We start from the raw sequence: 14,480 nt of genomic DNA on the forward strand, positions 1-14,480 counted from the left end.
GATTTCCCTTACAAGCAACTGAAGCGAATGCGTTAGTATAAATAAAAATACTTTTCATCTCTGGTGTATGCAGCTTGTAGGTTACTAATGTATCCAAAATGTATCTCAATTAAGTTCAAGGGGCTTTATTGTCATAGGAAACAAATGTTAACATTGCCAAAGCAAGTGAAGTAGATAATATACAAAAGTGAAATAAACAATAAAACTGAACATTACACTCACGGAAGTTCCAAAAGAATAAAGACATTACAAATGTCATATTATATCTATATATATATATATATATATACAATGTATATATAACGATGTGCAAATAGTTAAAGTACAAAGGGGAAAATAAATAAACATAAATAAGGACATGGTTGTGTTCATGAAACAAGGAGGAAAACAGACCCCGCCTCTTAACAACCATTAGCCAACTATGTCAAAGATGGGCTTGTGACGCATGATCACGCGTGATTGGGTAGAACTTTGTGAGAGTGGACCAATCCATGCGGCTGAAATTTGTAATCAAACTTTCAAATCCCCAGAGCAATTTCTTATTTAGCTAGCTAAACATTCGTGTTTTCTCTTTATTTTCAACAATCGCATGGGATGAGTCATTGAGGCCAACAGTTGGAAATCTGCTGAACAGAAGGTAAATAGCTAGTTAAGTTACTTTGTTCCGTAACTGGTAATTGTCTGATATAATACTAGCAAATGTTAGCTAATGTTGTAATAGCTATCTAGCTTCAGTAAAGCGACGGTAGTCTGCTGTCCCCAGCGTCTAGATAGACATGCCTTGCTAGTGCCAACTACCTTAGCAAACTAGCTAATGACATGGCTTTTCCCACAGAAACGACTGTTAGCTACAAAACAAAGTATAACGTTACCGGTTGAGCAGAGAGATGCCTTTCTCAAGGGGAAAGAACGCCTCTTCCAACAAAGTTCATGGAAAAGGATCATTAGGTGTGATGGATAATCAGGTAACTAGCTAGAAGTTAACGTTATCAAACTCACATCTGCTGTCTGATGAAATCCTGCCTTTTTGTGTTACAATGATTGAACATGTTGCACTGTTTTATGATCAGGCCAAAGTGTAGTGGCTCGCTATAACAAGGTCTAGCTAATTGATGTATGTTCTCTGCTAAATAAAACATGACCCTGTCTTTGTCTTCCTCAGGAGGGTGTTCACAGTAAGAGGTCTTCTCCACAGGGTGGCGTAAAGAAAAGGTCTGCCTTTGTTGACATCACTAATGTAAGCTGACCAAGGTTTTTCATCAGTGATGCTTGTGAATGTAACGTATGTAACGTTGGACAAGCAATATTAGATCAATATTTCAGAAATTATCTCCGTTATACCAGTTGAGGAGGTGCTTGAAGTGTCATCACGCATAAACACTGCACATGTGACACTGTTTCAAAGCAGTTTACGGACTCATGGAGGAGATTAGATTCATCTGGCCTGGGTAGGCCATAGACCGGTTCCCCGCGGCGTATCATAATGGAATCATCCCATTATTAGAGTTTAGAATAACCGCTGATTTCTGTGAAGGAGCCCAAAGCCATTGTAAGAGGGTGTTGGTCAATACTAAGCACTGCATCACAATAATATGTTAGTGGTATAAAAAAAAATCCATAGATGTTTGTTTTTGTCTTGATCCCCATCCTTGCTAATATTGACTTGCACGCCCCCCATTTTGCCCTCAGAACAGCCTCAATTTGTTGGGGCATGGACTCTACAACATGTTGAACGCATTCCACAGGGGTGACATGTTGACTACAATGGGCCATGTTGACTACAATGGGCCATGTTGACTACAATGGCCCATGTTGACTACAATGGGCCATGTTGACTACAATGCTTCCCACAGTTGTGTCCAGTTGACTGGATGTCCTTTGGGTGGTGGACCATTCTTGATACACAGGGGAAACTGTTGAGCGTGAAAAACCCAGCAGCGCTGCATTTCTTGACACAAACGGATGCGCCTGGCACCTACCTCAATTGTCCCGTGGCTTAAAAATCCCTCTTTAACCAGTCTCCTCCACTTCATCTACAATGATTTGAAATGGATTTAACAATACAGGATCATAACTTTCACCTGGTCAGTCTGTCACGGAAAGAGCAGATGTTCCTAATGTTTTGTATATATTTATAGATTTTACTGCTGTAATTAAGTTGGTAACCAGTTTATAATAGTAATAAGGCACCCCCTCGGACCTTACAGCTTAAATGTATGACTGCTACATAATGCACTGGATATATAAAATATTAAAAAAAATATATATATTTAACTAGGTACATCCGTTAAGAACAAATTCTTATTTACAATGACGGCCTACACTGGCCAAACCCAGGCGACGCTGGGCCAATTGTGTGCCGCCCTATGGGACTCGCAATCACGGCTGGTTGTGATACAGCCTTGATTTGAACCAGGGTGTCTGTAGTGACGCCTCAAGCACTGAGATGCAGTGCCTTAGACCGCTGTGCCATTGTGTAATAAGCAGCTTTGATCCTGTAAATGTTGTCATTATGTGTAATGAATGGTGTATCACTGCCTGGTTGGTACCCGATGTACTGCCTGGTTGGTACCCTATTTGGACCTTTAAAATGTAAACAATTTCACAATCTGAATGGTCATAAAGATTTACTTTTGTCTCTCTCATTTTACCCCTTTTGAATAGGCCACCAAGATTCAAATTAACAACCAGACCAAGATTGGGAAGCCTGCCAAGAAGGCACTTAGGAGCAAAGAAGCTGCCAAGAATGAAGCTAATCTGAAAGAGTAATGTTCCTCGGAGCCATTTCTTTGCCACACTGATCATCATTTACTAAAAGCTTAAGATCTAGATTGGATAGAATGGGTTAGACACGGTCACTGATGAGGTGACACGAAATGCCCTTGGCCTGAGTAATAAAGAGGATTTCTGTTCATCTCATTATGGAGCAGGTGACTTGGGCAGCTCGGATATCTTGCAGTCAGAACACACTGAAAATGACCGGAGGTCTATCCGATAGGGTTAGAATTAGATCAGTCTACTCTAATGGGATAATTATCTGACTAATTAGCATTTGTGACGTTTCCATCAACTACGATGTCCATTAATGTATTCAGTCCATAACAGCCTAAACTATTGTAGCTACAGTGCATTCGGAATATATTCAGACCCCTTGACTTTTTCCACATTTTGTTACGTTACAGTTTTATTCTAAAATGGATTTAATAGTTTTCCCCCTCAATCTACACACAATACCCCATAATGACAAAGCAAAAACAGCTTTGTAGAAGCTTGGCACACCTGTATTTGGGGAATTTCTACCATTCTCCTCTGCAGATCCTCAAGCTGTCAGGTTGAATTGGGAGCGTCACTGCACAGCTATTTCCAGGAATGTTTTATCGGGTTCAAGTCCAGGCTTTCGCTTGGCCACTCAAGGACATTAAAGCCCCGCCTTATCGCAGCTCACTGGTCACCATACCAACACCCACCTATGGTACATGCTCCAGCAGGTATATTTCACTGGTCATCCCCAAAGCCAACACTTACTTTGGCTACTATTCCTTCCAGTTCTCTACTTCCATTGACTGGAACAAATGGCAAAAATCACTGAAGTTGGAATCTTATCTCCCTCTCTAACGTTAAGCAACAGCTGTCAGAGCAGCTTACCGATCACTGGAACTGTACACAGCCAATCTGTAAATAGCACACCCAACTACCTCATCCCCATATTTTTATTTATCCTCTTGCTATTTTGCACCCCAGTATCTCTACTTGCAAATCATCATCTGCACATCTATCACTCCAGTGTTAATGCTAAACGTTAATTATTTCACCTCTATGGCCTATTTATATCCTTACCTCTCTACTCTTCTACATTTGCACACACTGTATATATGTTTTTCTATTGTGTTATTGACTATACGTTTGTTTATGTGTAACTAACTTGTTTTTGTCGCACTGCTTTGCTTTATCTTGGCCAGGTCGCAGAACTTGTTCTCAACTGGCCTCCCTGGTTAAATAAAGGTGAATTAAAAACACCCAACGACTTGGTATTCAGGCCACAGAGTTCAATCTTGGTTTCATCTGACCAGAGAATCTTCTTTCTCATGGTCTGAGAGTCCTTCGGGTGCCTTTTGCCAAACTCCAAGTGTGCCGTTGTGTGCCTTTTACCGAGGAGTGGCTTCCGTCTGGCCACTCTATCATAAAGACCTGATTGGTGGAGTGCTGCAGAGATGGTTGTCCTTCTGGAAGGTTCTCCCATCTCGACAGTGGAGCTCTGAATCTCTGAGTGACCATCGGATTCTTGGTCACCTTCCTAACCAAGGCCTTTCTCCCCCGATTGCTCAGTTTGGCTGGGCGGCCAGCTCTAGGAAGAGTCTTGGTGGTTCCAAACTTCTTCCATTTAAGAATGATGGAAGCTATTTGGTTCATTGGGTCATTTAATGCTGTAGACATTTTCGTGCATCAACACAATCCTGTCTCGGGGCTCTATGGACAATCCCTTCGATCTCATGTCTTTGTTTTTGATCTGACCTGCACTGTCAACTGTGGAACCTTTATATAGACCGGTGTGTGCCTTTCCAAATCGTGTCTAATCAATTGAATTTACCACAGGTGGACTCTGATCAAGTTGTCTCAAGGATGATCAATAGAAACAGGATGTACCTGAGCTTCATTTTGAGTCCCAAAGCAAAGTGTCTAAATACTTATGTAAATAACGTTATTGTTTAAATGTATTCTAAAAACCAGTTTTCGCTTTGTCATTATGGGGTATTGAGTGTAGATTGAGGGGAACATTTTAGAATAAGGCTGTAACGTAACAAAATGTGGACAAAGGGAAGGGGTCTGAATACTTTCCGAATGCACTGTATATCAATGTCTCCATTTTGTGTTCGTATATGTTCTCTCTCTTCCCAACACAGCTAAAACCTATATGTATGTATGTGTGTGTTTTTTGTTGTTGTCTGTTTTTATAACCATTGTAGACCTAAAGCTGTGTGCTCTAATGGGCAATCTATGAAGTTGGAGGTGGGCCTATCCCCAGAGAAAGACCTGGTGGTATGGCCACAGGAGGAGACCACTCTTTGCCCAGGCAGACAGGTGAGAGACAGACACATCCATGCTATCAGCCCTCTGGGTTCAACAAGGCAGTCATTCTCCTCTCTCTGTGTCCTATTCCCAGGTGGTGCCTGACGAGTTTGACATTGACAAGGAATTCTATGGTGACGTTTCCATGAGCGCCGAGTATGCCAAGGAAATATTTGACTACCTGAGGGAGAGAGAGGTAAGGTTTTGTCTTGGGGCGTTTTCATTTAGGAGTTCATATGGTGGATGATATAACATCCTCTGAATGAAATGTTATCATTTTTCTTCAGGAGAAGTTTGTTTTAAAGGATTACATGAACAGTCAGCCGGACTTGAACAAAGACATGAGAGGGATTCTGGTGGATTGGATGGTTGAACTTCAGGTGACTTTTGGTTACAGATAGCTTTGTTTGGTTAGCCTATTGATGTTCTTCACACCAACATGTGTTTTGGGTATAGCTGCCCTAACACATTCCAGATCTCAATGTCTACCTCTGCTCCATCTTCAGGAAAACTTTGAGCTTAACCACGAGACCCTGTACCTGGCGGTAAAGCTGACGGACCACTACCTGGCCTGCAGCGTCATCGTGAGGGAGAGCCTGCAGCTCATTGGCTCCACAGCCATGCTCATCGCCTCCAAGTTCGAGGTGAGGCCCTGAGGGGTACGGGACTGTTCAGAGATCTGAACATCAGAATATCTCATCATGTTGCTTTGAAGCTTAACAATTCTGTCCTAATCATGAATTTCTATTAACGTTAAACATTATCCTTCAATTAGTAAGTATTGAGTCTTCCTCCCTTAGGAACGCTCTCCGCCATGCATTGATGATTTCCTGTACATCTGCGATGACGCCTACAACCGGGAAGAGATTATTGCCATGGAGATAAACATCTTGCAGGCACTGCAGTTTGATATCAACATTCCAGTCCCGTACCGCTTTCTCCGACGCTATGCCAAGGTGAGACCCGCCTTGTCCTTGGGCAGTACTCAGGAATGTATTTTGAAACAAGGATCCACAGGAGGGAAAACAACCTGCTTCAGAGGTCACCCATATTTTTAAGGAGATGTAGTCGTTGATATGCTGCGTTAATAAATAGATGGACAAATGATTGCTTCTGCGTCCCCTCCCCAGTGTGTGAGTGCCAGCATGGAGACCCTGACGTTGGCTCGCTATGTGTGTGAGCTGAGCCTTCTGGAGCTACAGCAGGTTCCTGAGAGAGGCTCTCGCCTGGCTGCTGCCTGCCTGCTCCTGGCCCTCATCACTAAAGGCCTGGGAGGATGGGTGAGTGGGTGTACAATAATCAAATCAAATTTTATTAGTCACATGCGCCGAATAAAACAGTTGTAGACCTTACAGTGAAAAGCTTACTTAGGAGCCCCTAACCAACAATTCAGTTAAAAATGTTTTATACAGATAAGAAATAAAAGTAACAAGTAATTGAAGAGCAGCAGTAAAATAACAATAGCGAGACTATATACAGGGGAAGACTGGTACAGAGTGAGTGTGCGGTGGGCACCGGTTAGTTGAGGTAATATGTACATGTAGGTAGTTATTAAAGTGAATATGCATAGATGATAACAACAGAGTAGCAGTGGTGTAAATTGGGGGGAGGGGAGGGCAATGAAAATCGTCTAGGTAGCCATTTGATTAGGTGTTCAGGAGTCTTATGGCTTGGGGGTAGAAGCTGTTTAGAAGCCTCTTGGACCTAGCCTTAGCTTTCCGGTACCGCTTGCCGTGCGGTAGCAGAAAGAACCGTCTATGACTAGGGTGGCTGGAGTCTTTGACAATTTTTAGGGCCTTCCTCTGATGCCGCCTGGCATAGAGGTCCTGGGTGGCAGGAAGCTTGGCCCCAGTGATGTACTGGGCCGTACGCACTACCCTCTGTAGTGTCTTGCGGTCGGAGATCGAGCAGTTGCCATACCAGGCAGTGATGCAACCAGTCAGGATGCTCTCGATGGTGCAGCTGTAGAACCTCAGTCTCCTGAGGGGGAATAGGTTTTGTTGTGCCCTCTTCACGACTGTCTTGGTGTGCTTGGACCATGTTGGTTTAGTGACGTGGACACCAAGGAACTTCAAGCTCTCAACCTGCTCCATTGCAGCCCTGTCGATGAGAATGGGGATGTGCTCTGTCCTCTTTCCTGTAGTCCACAATCATCTCCTTAGTCTTGATCACGCTGAGGGATAGGTTGTTGTCCTTGCACCACACAGCCAGCTCTGGCCTCCCTATAGGCAGTCTTGTCATTGTCGGTGACCAGGCCTACTGCTGTTGTGTCATCGGCAAACTTAATGATGGTGTTGGAGTCATGCCTGGCCGTGCAGTCATGAGCGAACAGGGAGTACAGGAGGGGACTGAGCACGCACCCCTGAGGAGCCCCTGTGTTGAGGATCAGCATGGCGGATGTGTTGTTACCTACCCTTACCACCTGGGGGCGGCCCGTCAGGAAGTTCAGGATCCAGTTTCAGAGGGAGGTGTTTAGTCCCAGGGTCCTTAGCTTATTGATGAGTTTTGAGGGTACTATGGTGTTGGAAGCTGAGCTGTAGTCAATGAATAGCATTCCCACATAGGTGTTCCTTTTGTGCATGAGGGAGTGTGTGGAGTACCATAGAGATTACATCATCTGTTTGTGCGGTATTCAAATTGGAGTGGGTTTAGTGTTTCTGTGATAATGGTGCTGTGAGCCATGACCAGCCTTTCAAAGCACTTCATGGCTACAGATGTGAGTGCTATGGTTCGGTAGTAATTTAGGCTGGTTACCTTAGCGTTCTTGGGCACAGGCACTATGGTTGTCTGCTTAAAACATGTTGGTATTACAGACTCGGACAGGGAGAGCTTGAAAATATTAGTGAAGACACTTGCCAGTTGGTCAGCGCATGCTCGCAGTACACGTCCTGGTAATTTGTCTGGCCCCGTGGCCTTGTGAATGTTGACCTGTTTAAAGGTCTTACTCTCATCTGCTGCGGAGAGTGTGATCACATAGTCTTCTGGAACAGCTGACACTCTCATGCATGTTTTAGTGTTATTTGCCTCGAAGCGAGCATCAAAATAGTTTAACTCGTCTGATAGGCTCGTGTCGCTGGGCAGCTCTTGGCTGTGCTTCCCTTTGTAGTCTGTAATGGTTTCCAAGCCCTGCCACATCCGACGAGCGTCAGAGCCGGTGTAGTATGATTCGATCTTAGTCCTGTATTGATGCTTTGCCTGTTTGATGGTTTGTCGGAGGGCATAGTCTAATTTATTATAAGCTTCCGGGTTAGAGTCCCACTCCTTGAAAGCGGCAGCTCTAGCCTTTAGCTCAGTGCGGATGTTGCCTGTAATCCATGGCTTCTGGCTGGGATATGTACATACGGTCACTGTGGGGACGTCGTCGTCGATGCCCTTATTGATGAAGCCAAAGACTGATGTGGTGTACTCCTCAATGTCATCGGAGGAATCCCGGAAACCTATTCCAGTCTGTGCTAACAAAACAGCATCTGCTTCATCTGACAACTTTTTTTATTGATCTAGTCACTGGTTTTGCTTTTTTTTTTTTTTTACCTTTATTTTACTAGGCAAGTCAGTTAAGAACAAATTCTTATTTTCAATGACGGCCTAGGAACAGTGGGTTAACTGCCTGTTCAGGGGCAGAACGACAGATTTTGTACCTTGTCAGCTGGGGGATTTGAACTTGCAAACTTTCAGTTACTAGTCCAACGCTCTAACCACTAGGCTACCCTGCCGCTCCTGCTTACAATTTTTGCTTGTAAGCAGGAATCAGGAGGATGAATTATGGTCAGATTTGCCAGATGGAGGGTGAGGGAGAACTTTGTATGCATCTCTGTGTGTGGAGTAAAGGTGGTCCAGATTTTTTTTTCTTTTTTTTCCCCCTCTGGTTGCACATTTGACATACTTTGGTAAAACGGATTTAAGTTTCCCTGCATAAAAGTCCCCTGCTTCTAGGAGCGCTGCCTCTGGGTCAGCATTTTCTTGTTTGCTTATGGCAGAATACAGCTCATTCAATGCCATCTTAGTCCCATCCTCTGACTGTGGTGGTATGTAAACATCTATGAAAAATACAGATAGTGTGGTCTACAGCTTATCATGAGATACTCAGCCTCAGATGAGCAAAAGCTCAAGACTTCCTTAGATATTGTGCACCAGCTGTTATATACTAAAATACATAGTCCGCCGCCCCTTGTTTTACCAGACGCAGCTGTTCTATCCTGCCGATACAGCGTATAACCAGGCAGCTGTATGTTGAGTGTCGTCATTCAGCCACGACTCTGTGAAGCATAAGATATTGCAGTTTTTAATATCCTGTTGTTAGTTTAATCTTACGTGGATCATGGATATTATTCTCAAAAGATTGTACAGTTGCTAGCAGAATGGAAGGAAGTTGGGGTTCGATCGCCTACAAATTCTCAGAAGGCAGCCCGCCCTCCTGCCCCTTTTTCTCCGCCTCCTCTTCTCACAAATCACCGGGATCTGGGCCTGTTCCCGAGAAAGCAGTATATTGTTCGTATCGGGCTCGTCAGACTCGTTAAAGGGAAAAAATTATTCTGCCAGTCCGCGGTGAGCAATCGCAGTTCTGATGTCCAGAAGTTATTTTCAGTCATAAGAGACGGTAGTGGCAACATTATGTACAAAATCATTTTAAAAAGAAGTTACAAACAACGCTAATAAACTAACAAAAAAAACAATCGGTTGAGGACACGGAAAACGTTGTTAGTATAATTAAATTATGCCAATGTGCTTTCATCAATTGAAAGCCCTTAATCTATTTTATGAGAATTTGTAAGATTTCTTGTTTGCATAAAATAGACGCAGACCAGTCTTTAAATAATAGGTAATAGAATTTATTCTCGGAGTACGCTACCACTCAAACACATGCATCAGTTTAAATACAGATCATGACGTCATTTCACTGCCTTAACCGAACCCCCTCCTCTCGACAGGACAAAGTAAGGTGAAACTTACTAACACACTCCCAGATAACTTTTGACCCCTCAACATTATCGGTCACCACTGAACTGACAGTTTTAATTAACAGAAACCCTAGGAATGCACTCACTGCCTTATCTAAAAACCCCAGAGCTACGTTTCAGGTTGGGTCAACCATAGGCTAACGACCTTATGTGTTTACACAGTCCACAACCCATTTGTTCCTGCCCAGTTGGAATGGTGTTCTTTAACATTTTATTACTCCTTTCTCCTGTCACACAATTTCTTCTTATGAACTCATATTGTCTATTTAAACATACGTTTACCTAGATACAATTATATTTAAAATGGGGATATTGTTTATTCATTTATCCATAATAAATCCATAATAAATTCAACAAACGTCTACCTTCTTCTCCGGCGCCATTTTCTTAAGCTGCTATAGTGACGTCAACTCTTCCTTTTGTAAACACCAATCCCATACCGGATGGCTCCCATTTACTCTGATTGGCATATCTGAATTTGTTTCACTGCAATCAAAAGGTTTTCACAACAAACTGATCAGCATAGACACACATGATAGTTTTAAATGGAAGAAACGTGGAAGAATGGCAGATGGAAGATACATTGGATATCTCTGTGGATTCAAGCTACACTGAACAACAATATAAATGCAACATATTGTAAAGTCCAATGTTTCATGAAATGAATAAAAGATTCCAGAAATGTTCCATAAGTTTTTTTTTTTTGATCAAATTTTGTGCAGAAATGTGTTTACATTCCTGTTAGTGAGCATTTCTCCTTTGCTTAGATAATCCATCCACCTGACAGGTGTGGCATGTCAAGAAGCTGATTAAACAGCATGATTATTACACAGCTGCACCTTGTGCTGGGACAATAAATGCCATTTTTAAAATGTGCAGTTTTGTCACAACACAATGAGGAAAAAAATAAGAAACCCCCACCGTGCTCTTGTTAGTATCACTGCTCTTTAATAAGATTTACGTGTCGGCCTCAAGGTTTCTAGTGATGCCAGCAAGAGCAGTGTGTGGGTTTCAATCTTATTCAACTGTTACCATGCACCTGCAAAAAAAGATAGCTCAGATATGTGAGTGCCTTTTCAATTTTGAGTTACACAATACAATGCCACAGATGCCTCGTTTTGAGGGAGCGTTCAATTGGCATGCTGACTGCAGGAATGTCCACCAGAGCTGTTGCCAGATCATTTCATGTTTATTTCTCTACCATAAGCTGCCTCCAACATTTGTTTTTAGAGAATTTGGAAGTATAGCCGTCCAACCGAACTCACAACTGCAGACCACACTCACAACTGCAGACCACGTTTATGGCGTTGTGTGGGCGAGCGTTTTGCCGACGTCAACGTTGTGAACAGAGTACCCCATGGTGGCAGTGGGGTTATGTTATGGGCAGGCATAAGCTACGGACAACGAACACAATTGCATTTTATTGATGTCAATTTGAATGCACAAATATACCATGACTAGATCCTGAGGCCCAGGTATCTGTGACCAACAGATACCATCTGTATTCCCAGTCGTGGGAAATCCATAGATTAGGCCTAATGAATTTATTGCTATTGACTGGTTTCCTTATATGAACTGTAACTCAGTAAAACCAATGAAATTGGTGAATATTGCGTTTAATATTTTAAAAGCGCATTTCTAATTAATGAGATGTATCTTTTGTACCCCAGACAGCCATGCTAGAGTACCACACTGGCTACACTGTGAAGGAGCTAACCCCCCTGGTGAAGACGCTGCGCACCATGCTAGCCTGTCCTACTGATGACAAGCTGACAGCCATCACTACCAAGTATTCCCACAAGTAAGGCACCTTGCTCTGTTGTAGGTGACAGACGTACCTTTCACGGAGGAAAATGTACTTGCTACGATTGAAATGTTGCTGTCTCACCTAGCTATGTAAGTCGCTCTGGATAAGAGCATTGACTAAATGACTCAAATGTAAAATAGAACAAGGGAAAAACAAGGGTTCGGCAGAGTGTCAACGTAGACTTACATGTTTTTAGATTCATTCTATGTCCAGGAAGAAAACATGTAATTGATTTCTGAATCTCTTGTATTTCAGAGTGTTCTTTGAGGTAGCGTGTATTCCCTTGGTGGCTGTCCAGACACTAGAAGATGCTCTGATAGAGCAGCAAGTCTCCTAAGTGAACCACAGGAGAGGAACTCTGTCTGCTAATAGTGTAAATAGGTTATTTATTTGTATGTCATATATTTGTTGTCTCCTTGTTGATTTGTAAAAAATTTGCTCTACAAGAGCACGATCTGTTGAATTTGAGTAGTTATTTTTTACACTAATACAAAATGCATGTAATAGGAAGAGAATGTCAAACAGACAGTAGGGTTTAACAATGTATTTTTTTATGTAGCATTCTAGATTTCTCAAGGTTTTGTATGAACTCAATTATCCAGTTGGTAATTGACACTTGAGAGATTAAATATCTGTGTACTATATGTGTTTTTCTATGAGATTGTACTTCTGGCTGGACCCAGACATGTCTACAATAACACAATCACTGTCAGATACTTCACCGTCAGCTACTTTAGTGAGTACACCCAGTATGTCAATTATTTTCTCTTGCTTATGCAATGATTTTAGTACTTAATTCGCTGTCAGCAATCAATCAAATCTATTTATAAAGCCCTTCTTACATCAGCTGATATCAAAGTGCTGTACAGAAACCCAGCCTAAAACCCCAAACAGCAAGCAATACAGGTAGATGCACGGTGGCTATGAAAAACTCCCTAGAAAGGCCAAAACCTAGTAAGAAATCTAGAGAGGAACCAGGCTATGAGGGGTGGCCAGTCCTCTTTTTGCTGTGCCGGGTGGAGATTATAACAGAACATGGCCAAGATGTTCAAATGTTCATAGATGACCAGCAGGGTCAGATGATAATAATCACAGTGGTTTTCGAGGGTGCAACAGTTCAGTACCTCAGGAGTAAACGTCAGTTGGCTTTTTATAGCCGATCATTCAGAGTGTCTCTACCGCTCCTGCTGTCTAGAGAGTTGAAAACAGCAGGTCTGGGACAAGGTAGCACGTCTGGTGAACAGGTCAGGGTTCCATAGCCGCAGGCAGAACAGTTGAAACTGGAGCAGCAGCACAACCAGGTGGACTGGGGACAGCAAGGAGGTAGTCCTGATGCATGGTCCTAGGACAGAGAGAGAGAATATACTTAAATTTACACAGGACACCGGATGAGCCAGGATAAATACTCCAGATATAAGACTGACCCTAGCCACCTGACACACAAACTATTGCAGCATAATACTGGAGGCTGAGACAGGAGAGGTCGGGAAACACTGTGGCCACGGACGGCCAAACTGGCAGGATATAACCCCACCCACTTTACCAAAGCACAGCCGGACACCGAGAGGGATATCTTCAACCACCAACTTACTATCCTGAGACAAGGCCGTGTATAGCCCACAAAGATCTCCCCCACGGCACGCACCCGAGGGGGGTTCAGTTATCACGCTACTTGTGTACAATGTTCAATTCATAATTTGTAAATGTTACATAGTTTGGGGCCATTTCCTTTATTCACGTACTGCATGCCAACATACGGTCACGCATCTAAACTCATCAAAAAAAGAAACGTCCCTTTTTCAGGACCTTGTCTTTCAAAGATAATTTGTTTTTTTTTAAATGACTTCACTTCATTGTAAAGGGTTTAAACACAGTTTCCCATGCTTGTTAATGACCCATAAACAATTAAGGAACATGCACCTGTGGAACGGTCATTAAGACACTAACAGCTTACAGACGGTAGGCAATTAAGGTCACAGTTAGGCCTCTAGTGTCCTAAGTTTTCATTTCTACTGACTGAAATACACCAAAAGAAAGATGCCCAGGGTCCCTGTTCATCTGTGTGAGCGTGCCTTAGGCATGCTGCAAGGAGGCATGAGGACTGCAGATGTGGCCAGGGCAATAAATTGCAATGTCCGCACTGTGAGATGCCTAAGACAGCGCTACAGTGAGACAGGACAGACAGCTGATCGTCCTCGCAGTGGCAGACCTCGTGTAACAACACCTGCCCAGGATCGGTGCATCCAAACATCACACCTGCGGGTACAGGATGGCAACAATAACTGCCCGAGTTACACCAGAAATTAACAATCCCTCCATCAGTGCTCAGACTCCGCAATATGCTGAAAGAGGCTGGACTGAGGGCTTGTAGGCCTGTTGTAAGGCAGGTCCTCACCAGACATCACCGGCAACAACGTCACCTATGGTTTTGTCTCACCAGGAATGATGGTCGGATTCACGTTTATCGTCGAAGGAATGAGTGTTACACCGAGGCCTGTACTCTGGAGTGGGATCGATTTGGAGGTGGAGGGTCCGTCATGGTCTGGGGTGGTGTGTCACAGCATCATCGGACTGAGCTTGTTGTCAGTGCAGGCAATCTCAACGCTGTGCGTTACAGGGAAGACATCCTCCTCCCTCATGTGGTACCC

General features: G+C 43.2%; 1 protein-coding gene across 1 annotated transcript; it reads left to right on the top strand.

The window, feature by feature from the left end:
• Positions 1–496: 496 nt before the first annotated feature.
• On the top strand, positions 497–12,476 carry LOC124007157 (G2/mitotic-specific cyclin-B3-like). The gene is made up of 12 exons (XM_046317500.1): positions 497–637; positions 836–965; positions 1,163–1,237; positions 2,665–2,765; positions 4,965–5,079; positions 5,162–5,263; positions 5,355–5,447; positions 5,574–5,711; positions 5,868–6,023; positions 6,198–6,347; positions 11,696–11,826; positions 12,088–12,476. Exons 2-12 carry the CDS (start codon positions 888–890, stop codon positions 12,167–12,169), a joined length of 1,221 nt encoding a protein of 406 aa, XP_046173456.1. The 5' UTR covers positions 497–637; positions 836–887; the 3' UTR covers positions 12,170–12,476.
• The last annotated feature ends 2,004 nt before the right edge of the window (positions 12,477–14,480 follow it).

The sequence above is a fragment of the Oncorhynchus gorbuscha genome, linkage group LG20 (assembly GCF_021184085.1).
Source record: "Oncorhynchus gorbuscha isolate QuinsamMale2020 ecotype Even-year linkage group LG20, OgorEven_v1.0, whole genome shotgun sequence".
Classification (NCBI taxonomy): Eukaryota; Metazoa; Chordata; class Actinopteri; order Salmoniformes; family Salmonidae; genus Oncorhynchus; species Oncorhynchus gorbuscha.